The 12,789-nt window shown below is 41.0% G+C and overlaps 2 protein-coding genes across 2 annotated transcripts in view; both read right to left on the minus strand.

Moving 5' to 3' along the window:
* The window catches only part of LOC306880185 (creatine kinase B-type-like), a 985,569-nt gene that overhangs the window by 467,809 nt on the left and 504,971 nt on the right, over positions 1–12,789 (minus strand). The window lies entirely within an intron of this gene.
* The window catches only part of LOC306880355 (nesprin-2-like), a 100,603-nt gene that overhangs the window by 43,577 nt on the left and 44,237 nt on the right, over positions 1–12,789 (minus strand). The window contains exons 49-58 of the mRNA XM_079433851.1: positions 12,622–12,772; positions 12,391–12,534; positions 12,078–12,218; positions 10,438–10,620; positions 10,212–10,349; positions 9,948–10,133; positions 1,878–2,000; positions 1,618–1,800; positions 426–515; positions 156–245 (exon numbers count right to left, since the gene is read on the minus strand). Of these exons, the coding sequence (XP_079289977.1) occupies positions 156–245; positions 426–515; positions 1,618–1,800; positions 1,878–2,000; positions 9,948–10,133; positions 10,212–10,349; positions 10,438–10,620; positions 12,078–12,218; positions 12,391–12,534; positions 12,622–12,772 (1,429 nt within the window). The remainder of the gene's footprint in view (positions 1–155; positions 246–425; positions 516–1,617; positions 1,801–1,877; positions 2,001–9,947; positions 10,134–10,211; positions 10,350–10,437; positions 10,621–12,077; positions 12,219–12,390; positions 12,535–12,621; positions 12,773–12,789) is intronic.

Consider the following 12,789-nt stretch of genomic DNA (forward strand, 5'->3'; position numbering starts at 1 on the left):
AATCAGATTTGTATTAATAGCTTAGTTTCAGAATTTTTATAAATCAAAAATTAAACATGAAAATGAACAGCCATAGCAAAGAGGTCCAGAGCTCAGAAATGTTCCCTTTTCAGGGTTTGGCGGAGCCTGGGAGATCAATTTTTTGAGGGTTTTACCTCTGGAATACTGCATGTGAGAGTTCCTGAGGAAGAAGACTGATTGTCTTCATCTTCCTCCTCAGTGTAAGGGCCTTCCATGGAGACCTGCTTCACCAGGGTTATGCAACAACATATTATTCTTTACTGTAGGTTTTTATAGTGACAGAACTAATGAGCTAATTTAGTCTTATTTAGTCCTAAAACTGACTCACCCTCATCTTAGATTTCTTCTGAGTTAAGAGTGGACATGATTTTGAGGTTTATTTTTAATTGAGTTGATGGACTTACCCTCACATCTCCAGTGTAAAGATGTGGCATCGTGAATTCTGTGATTTGGTCTGAAGGGAGGATCATTTCAGCTGGTTGTCCAATAGAGGCCTGAAAAGAAAACCAGCAAAATACTTAGTTTCATCAAGTTGTAAAATGTGGGCAAACCAAAGTCACTGTTACAAGGTCACATGATAGAGATCATGAGAAAAGCCAAGAGAGTGTCTTAACTAGATAATACTGCCTTTGCCAATAAAGCTGTGCCTGTAATGATTTACTACCGCACCATATTGAAGTTTTAAAGCACTTTCATTTTTAAGACCAATCAGAGAATTCAAGGTTCCCACACATCCGTTTTGTGAGTTGGCTTTAAATGCAGGGATTTTCTCCTCCTCGCATTCCCACAGACATGAAAGCGAAGAGGAGAGGTCACACACCGGTCACGATCACTAAAAACACTACAAATTTACTGCACTTTCATGAGATTAACTAACTAGAACTTTTCTAACTAGAACTAACTAGACCAAAAGTCATTTGAAATATTGCTTTATAAATCTCTATTTGATGCTGGAAATGTTGTAAATGGATGTGTTAGAACATCATCACATTAATCAAGATTGTTTCAAAGCTTGATATTTGTTTGTTTATTAAAGAGAAGCCCACACTGAAACTGGATATTTTTTTTCTTATGACAACTATAATGTGAAAGTTATCTAATATTGCCATTTCAAGCACTGCCATGCAATGTGACATAACATATTTAATATAAAAAATTCAAAGTCTTGTATAATTATTGTTTATGAAGTTTGTATGGTCTCATATTAATATAAAGACTACAAGAAATATTTTAACTTATAAAAAAGCCATTCACACCTTAGAAATAGAAAGGTTGTGGAAGTTCTATGTATATGTAGCAAATCACTATCAATGAACACACTCCTGTAGTTGAGAGGTGACTGCTACATTTGCCAGCTCAACATGAACAAAAATGACTCTGCGCCTTTAAAAAAATATATATACTTCATCTTCCTTGGCAAATATTTAAGTTGTAAAGGTTTAACATTTTAATGTTGTGTGAAAAACAAGGTATTTGTAAAATACCCTAACTACTGAAATCTGCTTTTCATGAACTAAAGTTAAAACGCACTGCAGCTCAGTAAACAGGAGACCACTGACTCTTGGTAAACACAAGCAAACTATTATAGCGACAGACCCTCAATGCTGTGCTCCGCTCCACACTGAGCTGTCGTAGCTCCTGGATGGGCTGCAGGAGCTCTTGAGCCCGATGGAAGGCTGTGAGAGTTTGCTCTGCCCCAGCAGGAAGCCCCAGGTCTGGCCTGCAGCTCTCAATCTCATCAATGGTCCTCTTCATGGACTGGACATTATCCAGAATGACCTGTTACAGAGGATAGGAGAGAGAGGTACTGTAAAAGTTTACAGTACACAGGTTTAGTGAGACATGATGTGCAGTACCTGTATGTTCTCGAGATGTTCCTCAGGAGAAATGTTCTCTGTGTCAGTAGTTGAAAGGATTGTTCTGATCTTAGTTATATTCATCTCCATTGTTTTTACCTCTGCTTCAATGGCATCCATCTCCTAAATAGAAGTTATAAGTGAATTTCAATTAAAATAGAGGCATCATAATTAAGAAATTTCACCACAGTATCAAAGTAACTCCAGTAATGGAATCTCATAAAACCCTACAAATTATGTATGCATTGTTAGGCATGACAAAATTTCCAATACTTTGTGAGTGTGTGTTATGACACCAGTTTTTCTGGTATCCCAATTTGCTAATATTTGTGATGTATTAATGCAAACAAAGTCAGTTACAAATCAAAGCTGTGGTAATACTTTTTTTTTTTGGGGGGGGGGGGGGGGGGGGTAATACTTTTATTCAGTAAGGATGCATTGAACTGATCAAAAGTAAATGTAAAAATGTTCAATATTTTTATAAACTCAACTTATAAAAGAAACCTAAAATTATTAAGTTGAACAAATGTTTTCAACACTGATAAGTTGATTTCTTGATCAGCAAATCAGCATATTAGAAATGACAAAAATTTCTGAAGGATCATGTGACACTGAAGACTGGAGTAAGCTTGGCATCACAAGAATAAATTACATTTTTAAATATAAATATTATTTTCACAAAAAATAATATAAAGTAATATTACACTAATGTAATCAAATTAAATTTCACAATAACACTTTTTAATATATTTTTGATATAATAAATGCAGCCTTGGTGAGTATAAGAGACTTCTTTCAAAAATATAAAAAATTCTTACCGACCCACATTTTTGAACAGTATTGCAAATTTTATGTAAATATACAGAAAAAAACTAAAATGTTGAAATACCAGATGTCAAAACTTGATTTTTGAAAGTCTTCTTGAACATTTGATTTTACTGAAAATTATAAAAAGTCAAACATCATTTACCTACTTCATATTTATTAATTAGTGTCAATTAATGTTCACAAAAATATTTTCCAAAATGAGAAATACTTGAAGGCTATGCACACACTATTGTTTTAATTTAATGTCTTAATATTTATGTTAATATATTTTATATAAACCACTGTGTTCAACAACTGTGGTATTGAAACTGGTATCAGGAATATTGAAATTTCACTGGAATTTAGGGATGGGGCTCTCCTCGACTCTGAATGGAGTCGGAGTCGACTCCAGAACTGGAATCGACTCTCGTTATCAACTCCAAAATCGTCGATGTCTTTGCAGATTCTCAAATCCAGTGCATGGCAGTTGAGTGCTGTATATCAGCAAGGAGTGAATGAAATCAAGCGATGATCCGTTTGCAGTGCGGTTCGTATGCGGTGCAGAAGCAGCACGGGCTCGGTGTGCTTTATTTAGTGCTCAGTTATGATCTGCGGCTGTTTACCACCATTATTTTGATTTCGAACTCGAACGTTGTAACAATTTTTCTCACCATAGTGATTATCTTTTCACACAGTAATACTACCTTAGAAATATTCACGTTTAAGCGCAATATTACTAAATGCATTTTAACTTATTTACTGATTTATATATAAAGTTTATATATTAAGATGCTCAGGCAAGTGGCAAAACATGTAAACAGCCTACAGTCTACTTTTCTTAAGTTTAAAGGTAGGCTCTCGCAATTTTAAATTAGAAACAGCCATCTTGTGCCTTTTTTTTAAAAATTTAAATGATTGCATTACAAATAATCCTGCTGGTTATAAAAATAACTTTGTTTTCTAACTCCACGAGTGCCATCGGTTACATTATCTAAAAGTGTAGGGTACTTTTCCTTGTTTTACCCCTATAGCTATAACTACTTTCGTATCAATCCATGTACATTTTTAATGTGAGCAATGCCCTGTCACTTTAATTCAGCTTGTGCCGCACAGCAAAAATAGACTAGGTGCGGAAATAATCGCTGCGATGCTGCATGCACACACCGCTCGGAACGCATCGACTGAATGCTCAACACGCACTGCAAACTGAGTATTAAGCAGGTGTGGAACAGTAAATTTAGTTTGTAATTATACATGCTTCTGTAACAGCTTTGTATAATTGATGTTATGCAATGTTAGCCTGTGTTTAATGCAGTCGGTTCTATTTCCTTTCGCTCCAGAGGCAGTGCTGAAAGCACTAGTGGAAAACTCCTTGTTATACTGGCCTTATGTTATAGTTTGTTGTTGAATACTGACACCTAGTGGCCACTCCGAGAAACTCTAATATTCTTAGTGATACATCAGCCATTTTAGGATTTTCAGAGCGCATGGTGCAGAGTATGAATGTGCATCCACGTCTTTTCTACATGTTTTGCCCTTGAGAACGCAAAAATCTGTAAGTTTGAATAATTATTTATATAGTTATACATCGATATGATTAGGTATTTTGCTTGGTTGTATATTTTTGAGAACTATTTACATATGCCATGTTAGAAATACCATTCAAAGGTTAAAATCTTGATAATTGTATTCGCTTAATTATAGTAACATATGTTTATGTTTTATATATGGTTTAAGCACTTGAGAGTGTTTTACGCAGTGTTATTAAGTATAGTGCTGTGTAGAGTAACAGTGCTTCTGTTAGATACATTTCTTTACATTATTTTTGTTACTTTGTTACAGTTTCACAAGTTTGTCTACAGTAAAGAGAATTCAAAACAAACTGACTACGACCTTTACTGTGGGCTTTGTTTAGCTCGCTGCCGAAGCACTGCATAGAAACGCAAGCTGGGGGCAGAAGACTCGTACTCACGCTTGACCGAGAATCGAATGACAAAGTTGTCACCTCGTGACGTGCCTTGAACTATAATAACCCCTAAGCATGTCATTTCAACCTCTTTCTCATTCTCGCTTGTTGAATCGAACGTATCGTGACGATATTTTGTGCAGCTTGCTGCTGAAAAGATTTTCAGGATATCTTGCGAGCTGTTTCGTCTTGATTACATCGCTTCAGTATACAGATTGTTGGGTTTACACGCATCTCGCGGTGCACAGCGATCGTGAGATACGGATTGCATCATGCAAGAGGCTTCATTCTGCTGGATGCCAGCAAGTTTGAATGCCTCTGTGACGACATACACTCGGAAGCCGTGGTTGCCTCGGCTGAGAGCGTATACGCACCTGATCGTGGCGTGAATCATTAACGTGTGCCGGATTATGGACTTTAGGGCGAGTATCGAACATGGATCCACTTCAATGTTCTACGTGCCCTAATGCAATGGATTTCATGGATGGACATTGCCAATGTCCTGCTTGTCTTGGTATGGATCATCTTAGAGAGGCACTGACTGACCCGTGCCCGGAATGCTCCATTATGCCGCTCGTCGTGGGTCATGCTCGTCTGGCAGATCTGGAATCTGCTTCGGATAGTTTGTTACTTTCATCCAATATCACCACAGCTGATCGTAAGCACAAACAAACATCTCAAAGTGAAAAAAAGACTAAGAAAACTAAATCTTCTGATTTAGCACGTAAAGTTGATCAGCTGTCTTCTGCAGTAGAGCTGTTATCGCCACTTCTGGCTAAAGCTCAGCCTAAAGCAAATGTACGAGAGAGAGTTCAGCCTGAATTATGTATGACATCCTCACCAATGATGCATACAGGACAGGATTTGGATGTGATGTCAGTGGCTGCCACTGACTCACTTTTTGAAACCATTCTAGGTGTTACTTCGGGTGCTGAGGAAAACCTGCCTGCAGATCCATCACAGCACTCTGGCAGTGAGATCATGTCTGAGAAGTCAGGTGGGTCATCTTCAGTTGTTACATCCCTGGAAGGAACGTTAAAAGCTATGCTTGCATGCATCAATCTAGATCCCCCTCAACCAGCAGTGGGCTCTGAGAATATTTTTATGTCAATTACAATGCTTCAGTGCAATGACTTTAGATATGTACTGGTGTCTGAATTACAAAATTCAATGAAGGCTACACGTCCAGATCAGTTAGCCCACACACTGGCTGTAATGCAAGACCCAGAGACTGTAGGACTTGGTAGCATGCCACCTATAGAATCTAGTGTGGCAGCGCTTACTGTATCCCCCGATGAGGTGCTTCGTGAGAATGTACGCTGCCCCAATGTTGAGTGTAGGCGCACTGATGAGTTACTGTCTCGTGCATCCAATGCTACAGCGAGCCTTGGCCGTGTTTCTAATTCTTTGGCACACATGCTTGTGGCTCTACACTCCTCTCTGAGAGAAACTTCATCTGACCCATTAGTGGCAGACCTATCTGAACTTACATTGCAGACCATGGGTGTTATTGCCAATCACTGTGGAACAGCTTTAGGTACTCTTGTACAAGCTCGACGGCAAGTTTGGTTGGCCCAGTCCTCCTTGCCGGAGGTATGTAGGAAGAATTTGCGGAGATTGCCGTTGGTTCCTGGTCTAATTTTTGGACCAGCTGCACAGGAAGCCTTGGACCTGAAAAGTCTCTGAAACTTGCTCCCGTCATGTGAGGACTGCCTCAGGACCCAGACCTCCTCTAGCAGCCTCTGGTAATTGTTTTCACAATGTTGGTCTAATAGATCTTCTCAACACTTCCACCACCCCCTCCACCTCCCAGGCGTGGTGAGACTCAACATCGTGGACATCAGTCTCACATCCGACCCCCAGGTCCCCAGTCCCCCCCCCCCCCCCCCACCTCTACAGAAAAGCGTTTACGGGAGCGATGACGCACGTCAACAGTGGGCTGTTTCACGGAAAGTCAACTGAATCATTGGAGATCAATAACAAATCAGTGGCTCTTGACTACCCTTTCAAGAGGGTACCGTATACAGTTTTGTTCACACTGGTATGAGACAGACAATAGTTCACGATCCACGTCAGGCACAGGCATTTGCACACAAAGTTCAGGTGTTGATGCGCAAAGGACCCATAGAACACATCGATCCCCAAATTCATCCCGGGGGATTTTTTTTTTCTGGTCACAAAGAAAGACGGCGGGTTTCGCCCTATCTTGGATATAAGAAACTTAAATCGTTTTCTCAAGTTTCGGCCGTTCAGAATGTTATGCACAACAGATGTGTTGCAGGCCATCATGCCGCAAGATTGGTTTGTGACAATAGACTTAAAGGATGCCTATTTTCATATTCCGATTGCACCAGATCACAGGCAGTTCCTTCAATTTGCCATAGGGGGTCAAATATTTCAGTTCAAGGTTCTTCAGTTTGGCCTGGCTTTGGCACCAAGAGTTTTTTCAAAGTTCGTTCAGGCAGCATTGGAACCACTCCAGACTGGCATGAGGGTGTTACCATACCTGGACGTCTGGTTTGTCTGTGCAGCATCACCCCAGCAAGTAATGGATCAAGCTTGTCACCTGCTGGAACACGTCACAGCTTTGGGGATCATTGTGAACTGGGACAAATGCAAGCTTGTTCCAACACAGTCAACCAGTTTCATAGGCCTTGCTCTAAACTCTGTCACAATGTCGGCTTGTCCAACTTCAGAGAGAATAGGGTCAATTCTGAGAGTTATGAAGTGGCTTTGGGTGAGTCACACTCAACGTTATGTGGCTCTCTTGAGACTTTTGGGGAAGCTCACTGCAGCAACAGCAGTAGTACCACTCGGGTTATTGTGGCTCAGGCCATTCCAGCCCTGGCTCATCCAAAAGGATGATGGGAGTATGGCCCAGGAGAGGAGTGAATGGCACCTGGAGAGGGACTCTGCACACAGCGCACGTTTTGGAACTGACAGTGGTGTTCCTTACATAACACAGAGTGGCCGTTTTTTATATCAATCATCAGGGTCACAGAGTGCGCTTCGGGTAGCTCACAATCTACTCATTTGGGCACAGACCAATCTGCTTTCGATCCGGGCAGCATACTTATCAGGACGACATGCTGCAGATGCTCTCTCTCGTGGCAGGGTGTCACAGGGAGATTGGAGTCTACATTCAGACGTTGTGCAGATGATATGGAGAACATATGGGACCGCTGCGGTGGATGTGTTTGCAGACAGTCACACGGCTCACTGTCCTTGTTGGTTTTCCCTGATGGACGAACCAGGATCTCTGGGTCTGGACGCGTTAGCCCACGACTGGCCGGATGTGATTCTATATGCTTTTCCCCCGTTACCACTGATTTGGAAGACCCCGTGTCGTGCGCAATTGCGGGCACCGTCTGCTGTTAGTGGCTCCTCAATGGCCTTCAAGGCTGTGGTTTCAGCTTCTTTCGGTGTTAATAGGGCCACCTTGTCGTCTACCGAACAGACCAGACCTATTGAGTCAGTTAGAAGGGAGAGTTTGGCACCCACAGCCAGACCGGTTTAAATTGTGGGTGTGGCCTCTGGGCCCACCAGGCCTCTCTTGGAGTGTTCACAGAGGGCCAGGGACACTGTTTTGAATGTGTGTGCTGCGTCTACACGCAAGTTGTATTCATGTAAATGGAAGCTATTCTGTGATTGGTGTTCTAGTCGTGATATTGATCCATTACAGTGTTCAGTGGGATGCATTTTAGATTTCTTGCAGCATCTTTTGGAGCTTGGGCGTTCTGCATCTACACTTAAGGTGTATGTGGCGGCCTTGTCAGCTCACCGGTCCGAGTTTGGTGCTTCTTCACTTGGGTCTGACCAGCAGATTGTTGCTTTCTTGAAAGGAGCTAATCGTCTTTGTTCTCCGCGGGCGGTCCGGAGTCCGACATGGGATTTGAGTATGGTGCTCAGTTCCCTGTGTCAGCCCCCATTCGAGCCAATTTTGGAGTCAGACATTAAGTGGCTGTCATTCAAGACTGCATTTCTCTTGGCAATTACAACAGCAAAGCGTGTAAGTGAAATCCATGCATTATCTGTGAGTGCCCCATGTTTGCGCTGGAGTGCTGACTTAGTAGTGTCTCATTGTGGCCTAATTCGGTGTTTCTACCCAAGATCTTGTCTCCACATTTTATGAACACACCTACTGTGTTGGCTGCATTGCCATCAGATCAAGATGACATACGGTTGGAGCTATGTCCAGTTAGGTTCTTGAGGGCTTACATCGATAAGACAGAAGCCTGGCATAAAACGGACCAATTGTTTGTTAGTTTTAGTGATATGCGCAGAGGTGCTGCTCTTTCTAAACAGAGACTGGCACACTGGGTGACGCAGGTTATTTTACATGCGTACGAGTCTGCAGGAAAGTCTGCTCCATCTATACATTGTCACTCTACACGTGCCTTGGCAACATCTTGGGCAGCGTTCAAAGGGGTGTCGATCTCTGCAGCAGCAACCTGGGCTTCATCATGTACATTTTCACGTTTTTACAGATTGAATGTGATTCCCTTGCCAGCAGCGTGTGCTGCAGCAACCTGGGCTTCATCATGTACATTTTCACGTTTTTACAGATTGAATGTGACTCGCTTGCCAGCAGCGTGTGCTGCAGCAACCTGGGCTTCATCATGTACATTTTCACGTTTTTACAGATTGAATGTGACTCCCTTGCCAGCAGCGTGTGCTGCAACAACCTGGGCTTCATCATGTACATTTTCACGTTTTTACAGATTGAATGTGACTCCCTTGCCCTCGTGCATTCATAGGTTTTTTTCCACTAGTGCTTTCAGCACTGCCTCTGGCGGTCTTCCACTTAGTCATAGAACCACAGTTACGTTCGTAACAAGAGTTTTCCATATAGGCTATTCAATCATATAAAATAAACTAACCTTAAATCATTAAAAACTGACAAATAATAAACATGAAATAAACAAATCAGGAAGTGTAGGCCTAGATTTGTATGTATTTTTGTTTTTAGCACCGTCCCCTGACTATTATATTGTGACCACAAACACACCACGGCTGTATTTTGTGACTTTTCCCTCTGTGAAATTAAGTGTTGGCAACAGCAAACAACGTTGATAGCTCATTTAAAGGTAATGTCACCCCTAACAGTTCCATCGACTCCTATGGTGAGAGTTTGGAGTCGGTGTCGACTCCGAAAAACCTGGAACCGAACACCCCTACTGGTACTCATACAACTAAAAACGTAGTATTGGGACAAGCTTTGACACTGCAAATGCTTAGGGAATATAACAGTAAATGCAATTTGTTAAACATTTTTTGAAAGTAATGATATTTCTTACAGCTGCTAGGTGCTGAAGATGGGAGAGAGGATCCAGAACGCTTTGCTGCATGAGTGTGATGTTTTGTACACACAGTTGGAGAAGATGTTGCTGAGGGGTGGTGTCACATACTGGCGTGACCTCCTGCAGAGCAGGCAGGAAGGCCTCCAGAGCTGCCCTGTATCCCTCCGATTCATCCAGCATCATCTACAGACACATCAAAAGAGCTGCTAACAAGTTACTGCATAAAGGCAAAATGTCTTTAAAATTAGGTTTTGACCTGACCTTGAGGGAGTTGGCATGACAGTGGATGCATTTCGCAGTGGTGTAGGTTCTGGGAGCGATCAGCCAGGACTGAGCCTCTCTCAACCAGCAGTTGGAGCTATTGAGTAAACCCTCATAGTCCTGCAGACAAGCAGGGATCTGATGGGACCAAAACACAAAGACATAATCAGTCAAGGTTTACTATCAGTTGCATTATGTGTTGGCTTATGTCGTGAAATCATCTGACTTTGCTGATGAGGGCGGTCCTTTGCTCGGCCTGTTTGGCTGTAGTCTGGTAGAGCTGCAGAGGCTCCGTGAGCTGGTCCATGAGAATGTGTGCTCTCTCAGGCTTCTGCTCACCCAGATCCTGCACCTCAGCCTCCAGCTCAGCTATCCGAGTGTGCCACTGGTCCAGCTCATCCCATATACGCTGCACACACAGGCACAGACGCACATCAGACCTCAGTTACTGCTGACATTATATTTCATTGGACACAAAAAATGTGAGAGCTGGAAGAACAGTTCATGCAATATATCATGTACCCTTAATATTTCACTTTTAGGGCCAGTTTAACTAACAGCTTAGGCCATCGAAAACTGTCTTTAGGCGTTAAAATTGAACCGTTAGGTTTTACTAAAGACGCGCAGTGACGAATTAGCGCTGAAAAGGCGTGGACAGTTATTTTTGCACCTGATCTTATTGAATATGCATTTTTAAGAGTTTCCCTTTCAGACGCAAATTAATGGCATTTGCGCCATTATTTAAAAATATGTCAAAGTATTTTGCGCTTGAAATGGCTGAAATTATTGTTGCTAGGAGGCAGCACCGCAGAGAACAGAGTACGCGTGGTAGAAGGGAATGGATTTTTTTCACATGTATTAATTTATTTGGAATGCCAGAACACCACGTTATCTGAACATATCGTTTGCCAAGCCATGTTATTTTTAATTTGCTTCAGGAAATAAAAGACGACTTGGAACCCTCAACTAGGAGTCACGCAATACTAGGTCCATCAAAACTTCTAGCAAACCTTAATTTTTGGCCTCCGGTTCTTTTCAACACACTGTGGCTTCTTTATTTCTTTATTTGCGACTACTCTAATATGCGAGGCGCTTGGTATATTGCGTTGGTTGATATGTAAATGAGATGTTGTGTCTATGTTCTTTAATTTGCGCATTATTAGTAAATCACCTGCAGAAATTTCCCCTCCCGTCGGCACTGTTTTGGAATTGTGCTCTCACGCTAATTTGCCCTGTTTAGTAAAACTGGCCCATATTCTTATTTTTCAGTATATGTTTTATTAATTATTTATTGTACATTTTAAAAATTTAAAAGAATTTTAGACATTTTAAAAGTGAAACAGTGAAAAGCGCTTTACAGATGTTTTGTTCAAGTGTTCATATTCTCTCTCTCTCTCTCTCTATATATATATATATATATATATATATACACAGTACACAAACAATATTTTCCTGAATACAAATATATATTTTAATTATCTGAAACATGCTGAGACTTCCAAAGCAAATTATATAATGCAATTACCCTCAAGTATGCAAATCGTGCAAACCACACGTGTGTTGAACGAGAGAAGTATGTGAGCCCAGGTTTGAGGCTGGAATATACTACAGGACTTTTAAAATCTAAAGATTTAAAATCTTTATCTTAATTAGTTTTGCCATTTATAATAAACCTTGTTTACAATGAAAATGGCACCATAATTTGTTTGTTTTATACTTATATTTTTACAATTATATAGTAAGAATGCAATAAAAGAATGTAAGTAATATGCAAAACTAAATAAGGAGAGAGAAAAGAAAAACTCAGTAACTGATAGAAAGATATTTTCAATAATGTGCATGTGAAGTCAAGCAAGAAAGAAGTACCTTTTGTGTACGTTCAGCCTCAGAAATATTAGGACTGGTTTGCTTCAGCAGGGCCTTCACACAATTCAAGCCCACCGTCACCTCTCCAACCAGCTCACCCATTTTGCAGAGAGGACCACTACTCTCCATGACCATGACCAACTGAAAAAAAGGATACAATTGTATTAGCTTTAATTTAAACGAACACAAATACACTGAAACTATAGGTGCCATATTAAATATATATTTCTAAAAAGGACAAAAAAAAAAATGTTCTTTTACACGTTCAAGGCATTTATTATAAAGTATTTATTATAAAAATAAATGTGAATACTTTGTCCTTAGCCTCCTGCATGGACACGTTGAGCTCATTGTGCAAGATTTGAATCTCTGTAGGTACACAGCTCCATTTCTTCTGCACTCTGTCCATGACATCCTGCAGTTGAGCCTTCTGTGAAATCAATTCCACTTTGACTTCCTACAGTGCAATACAACACGGTGAACACAATATCAACACCAAGGACTGCAGAAACAGACACTCTGCCTGTCAAACACAGGCACCAACCTGTAAGTGTTGAGCAGCTGACTCCGACTGTAAAGCCGTCAAAAGAGAAAGAACATTCTGCTGCATGGCACTCAGCTCCTCCTGCACATGACCCAACTCCTGGATCTCAAAAAGCACCTCCCGGCGGATGTTATTGCTCTGATCTCTGAGACTAAGCATGAAAATGTC

Source organism: Barbus barbus, assembly GCF_936440315.1.
Source record: "Barbus barbus genome assembly, chromosome: 14".
Lineage (NCBI taxonomy): Eukaryota > Metazoa > Chordata > Actinopteri > Cypriniformes > Cyprinidae > Barbus > Barbus barbus.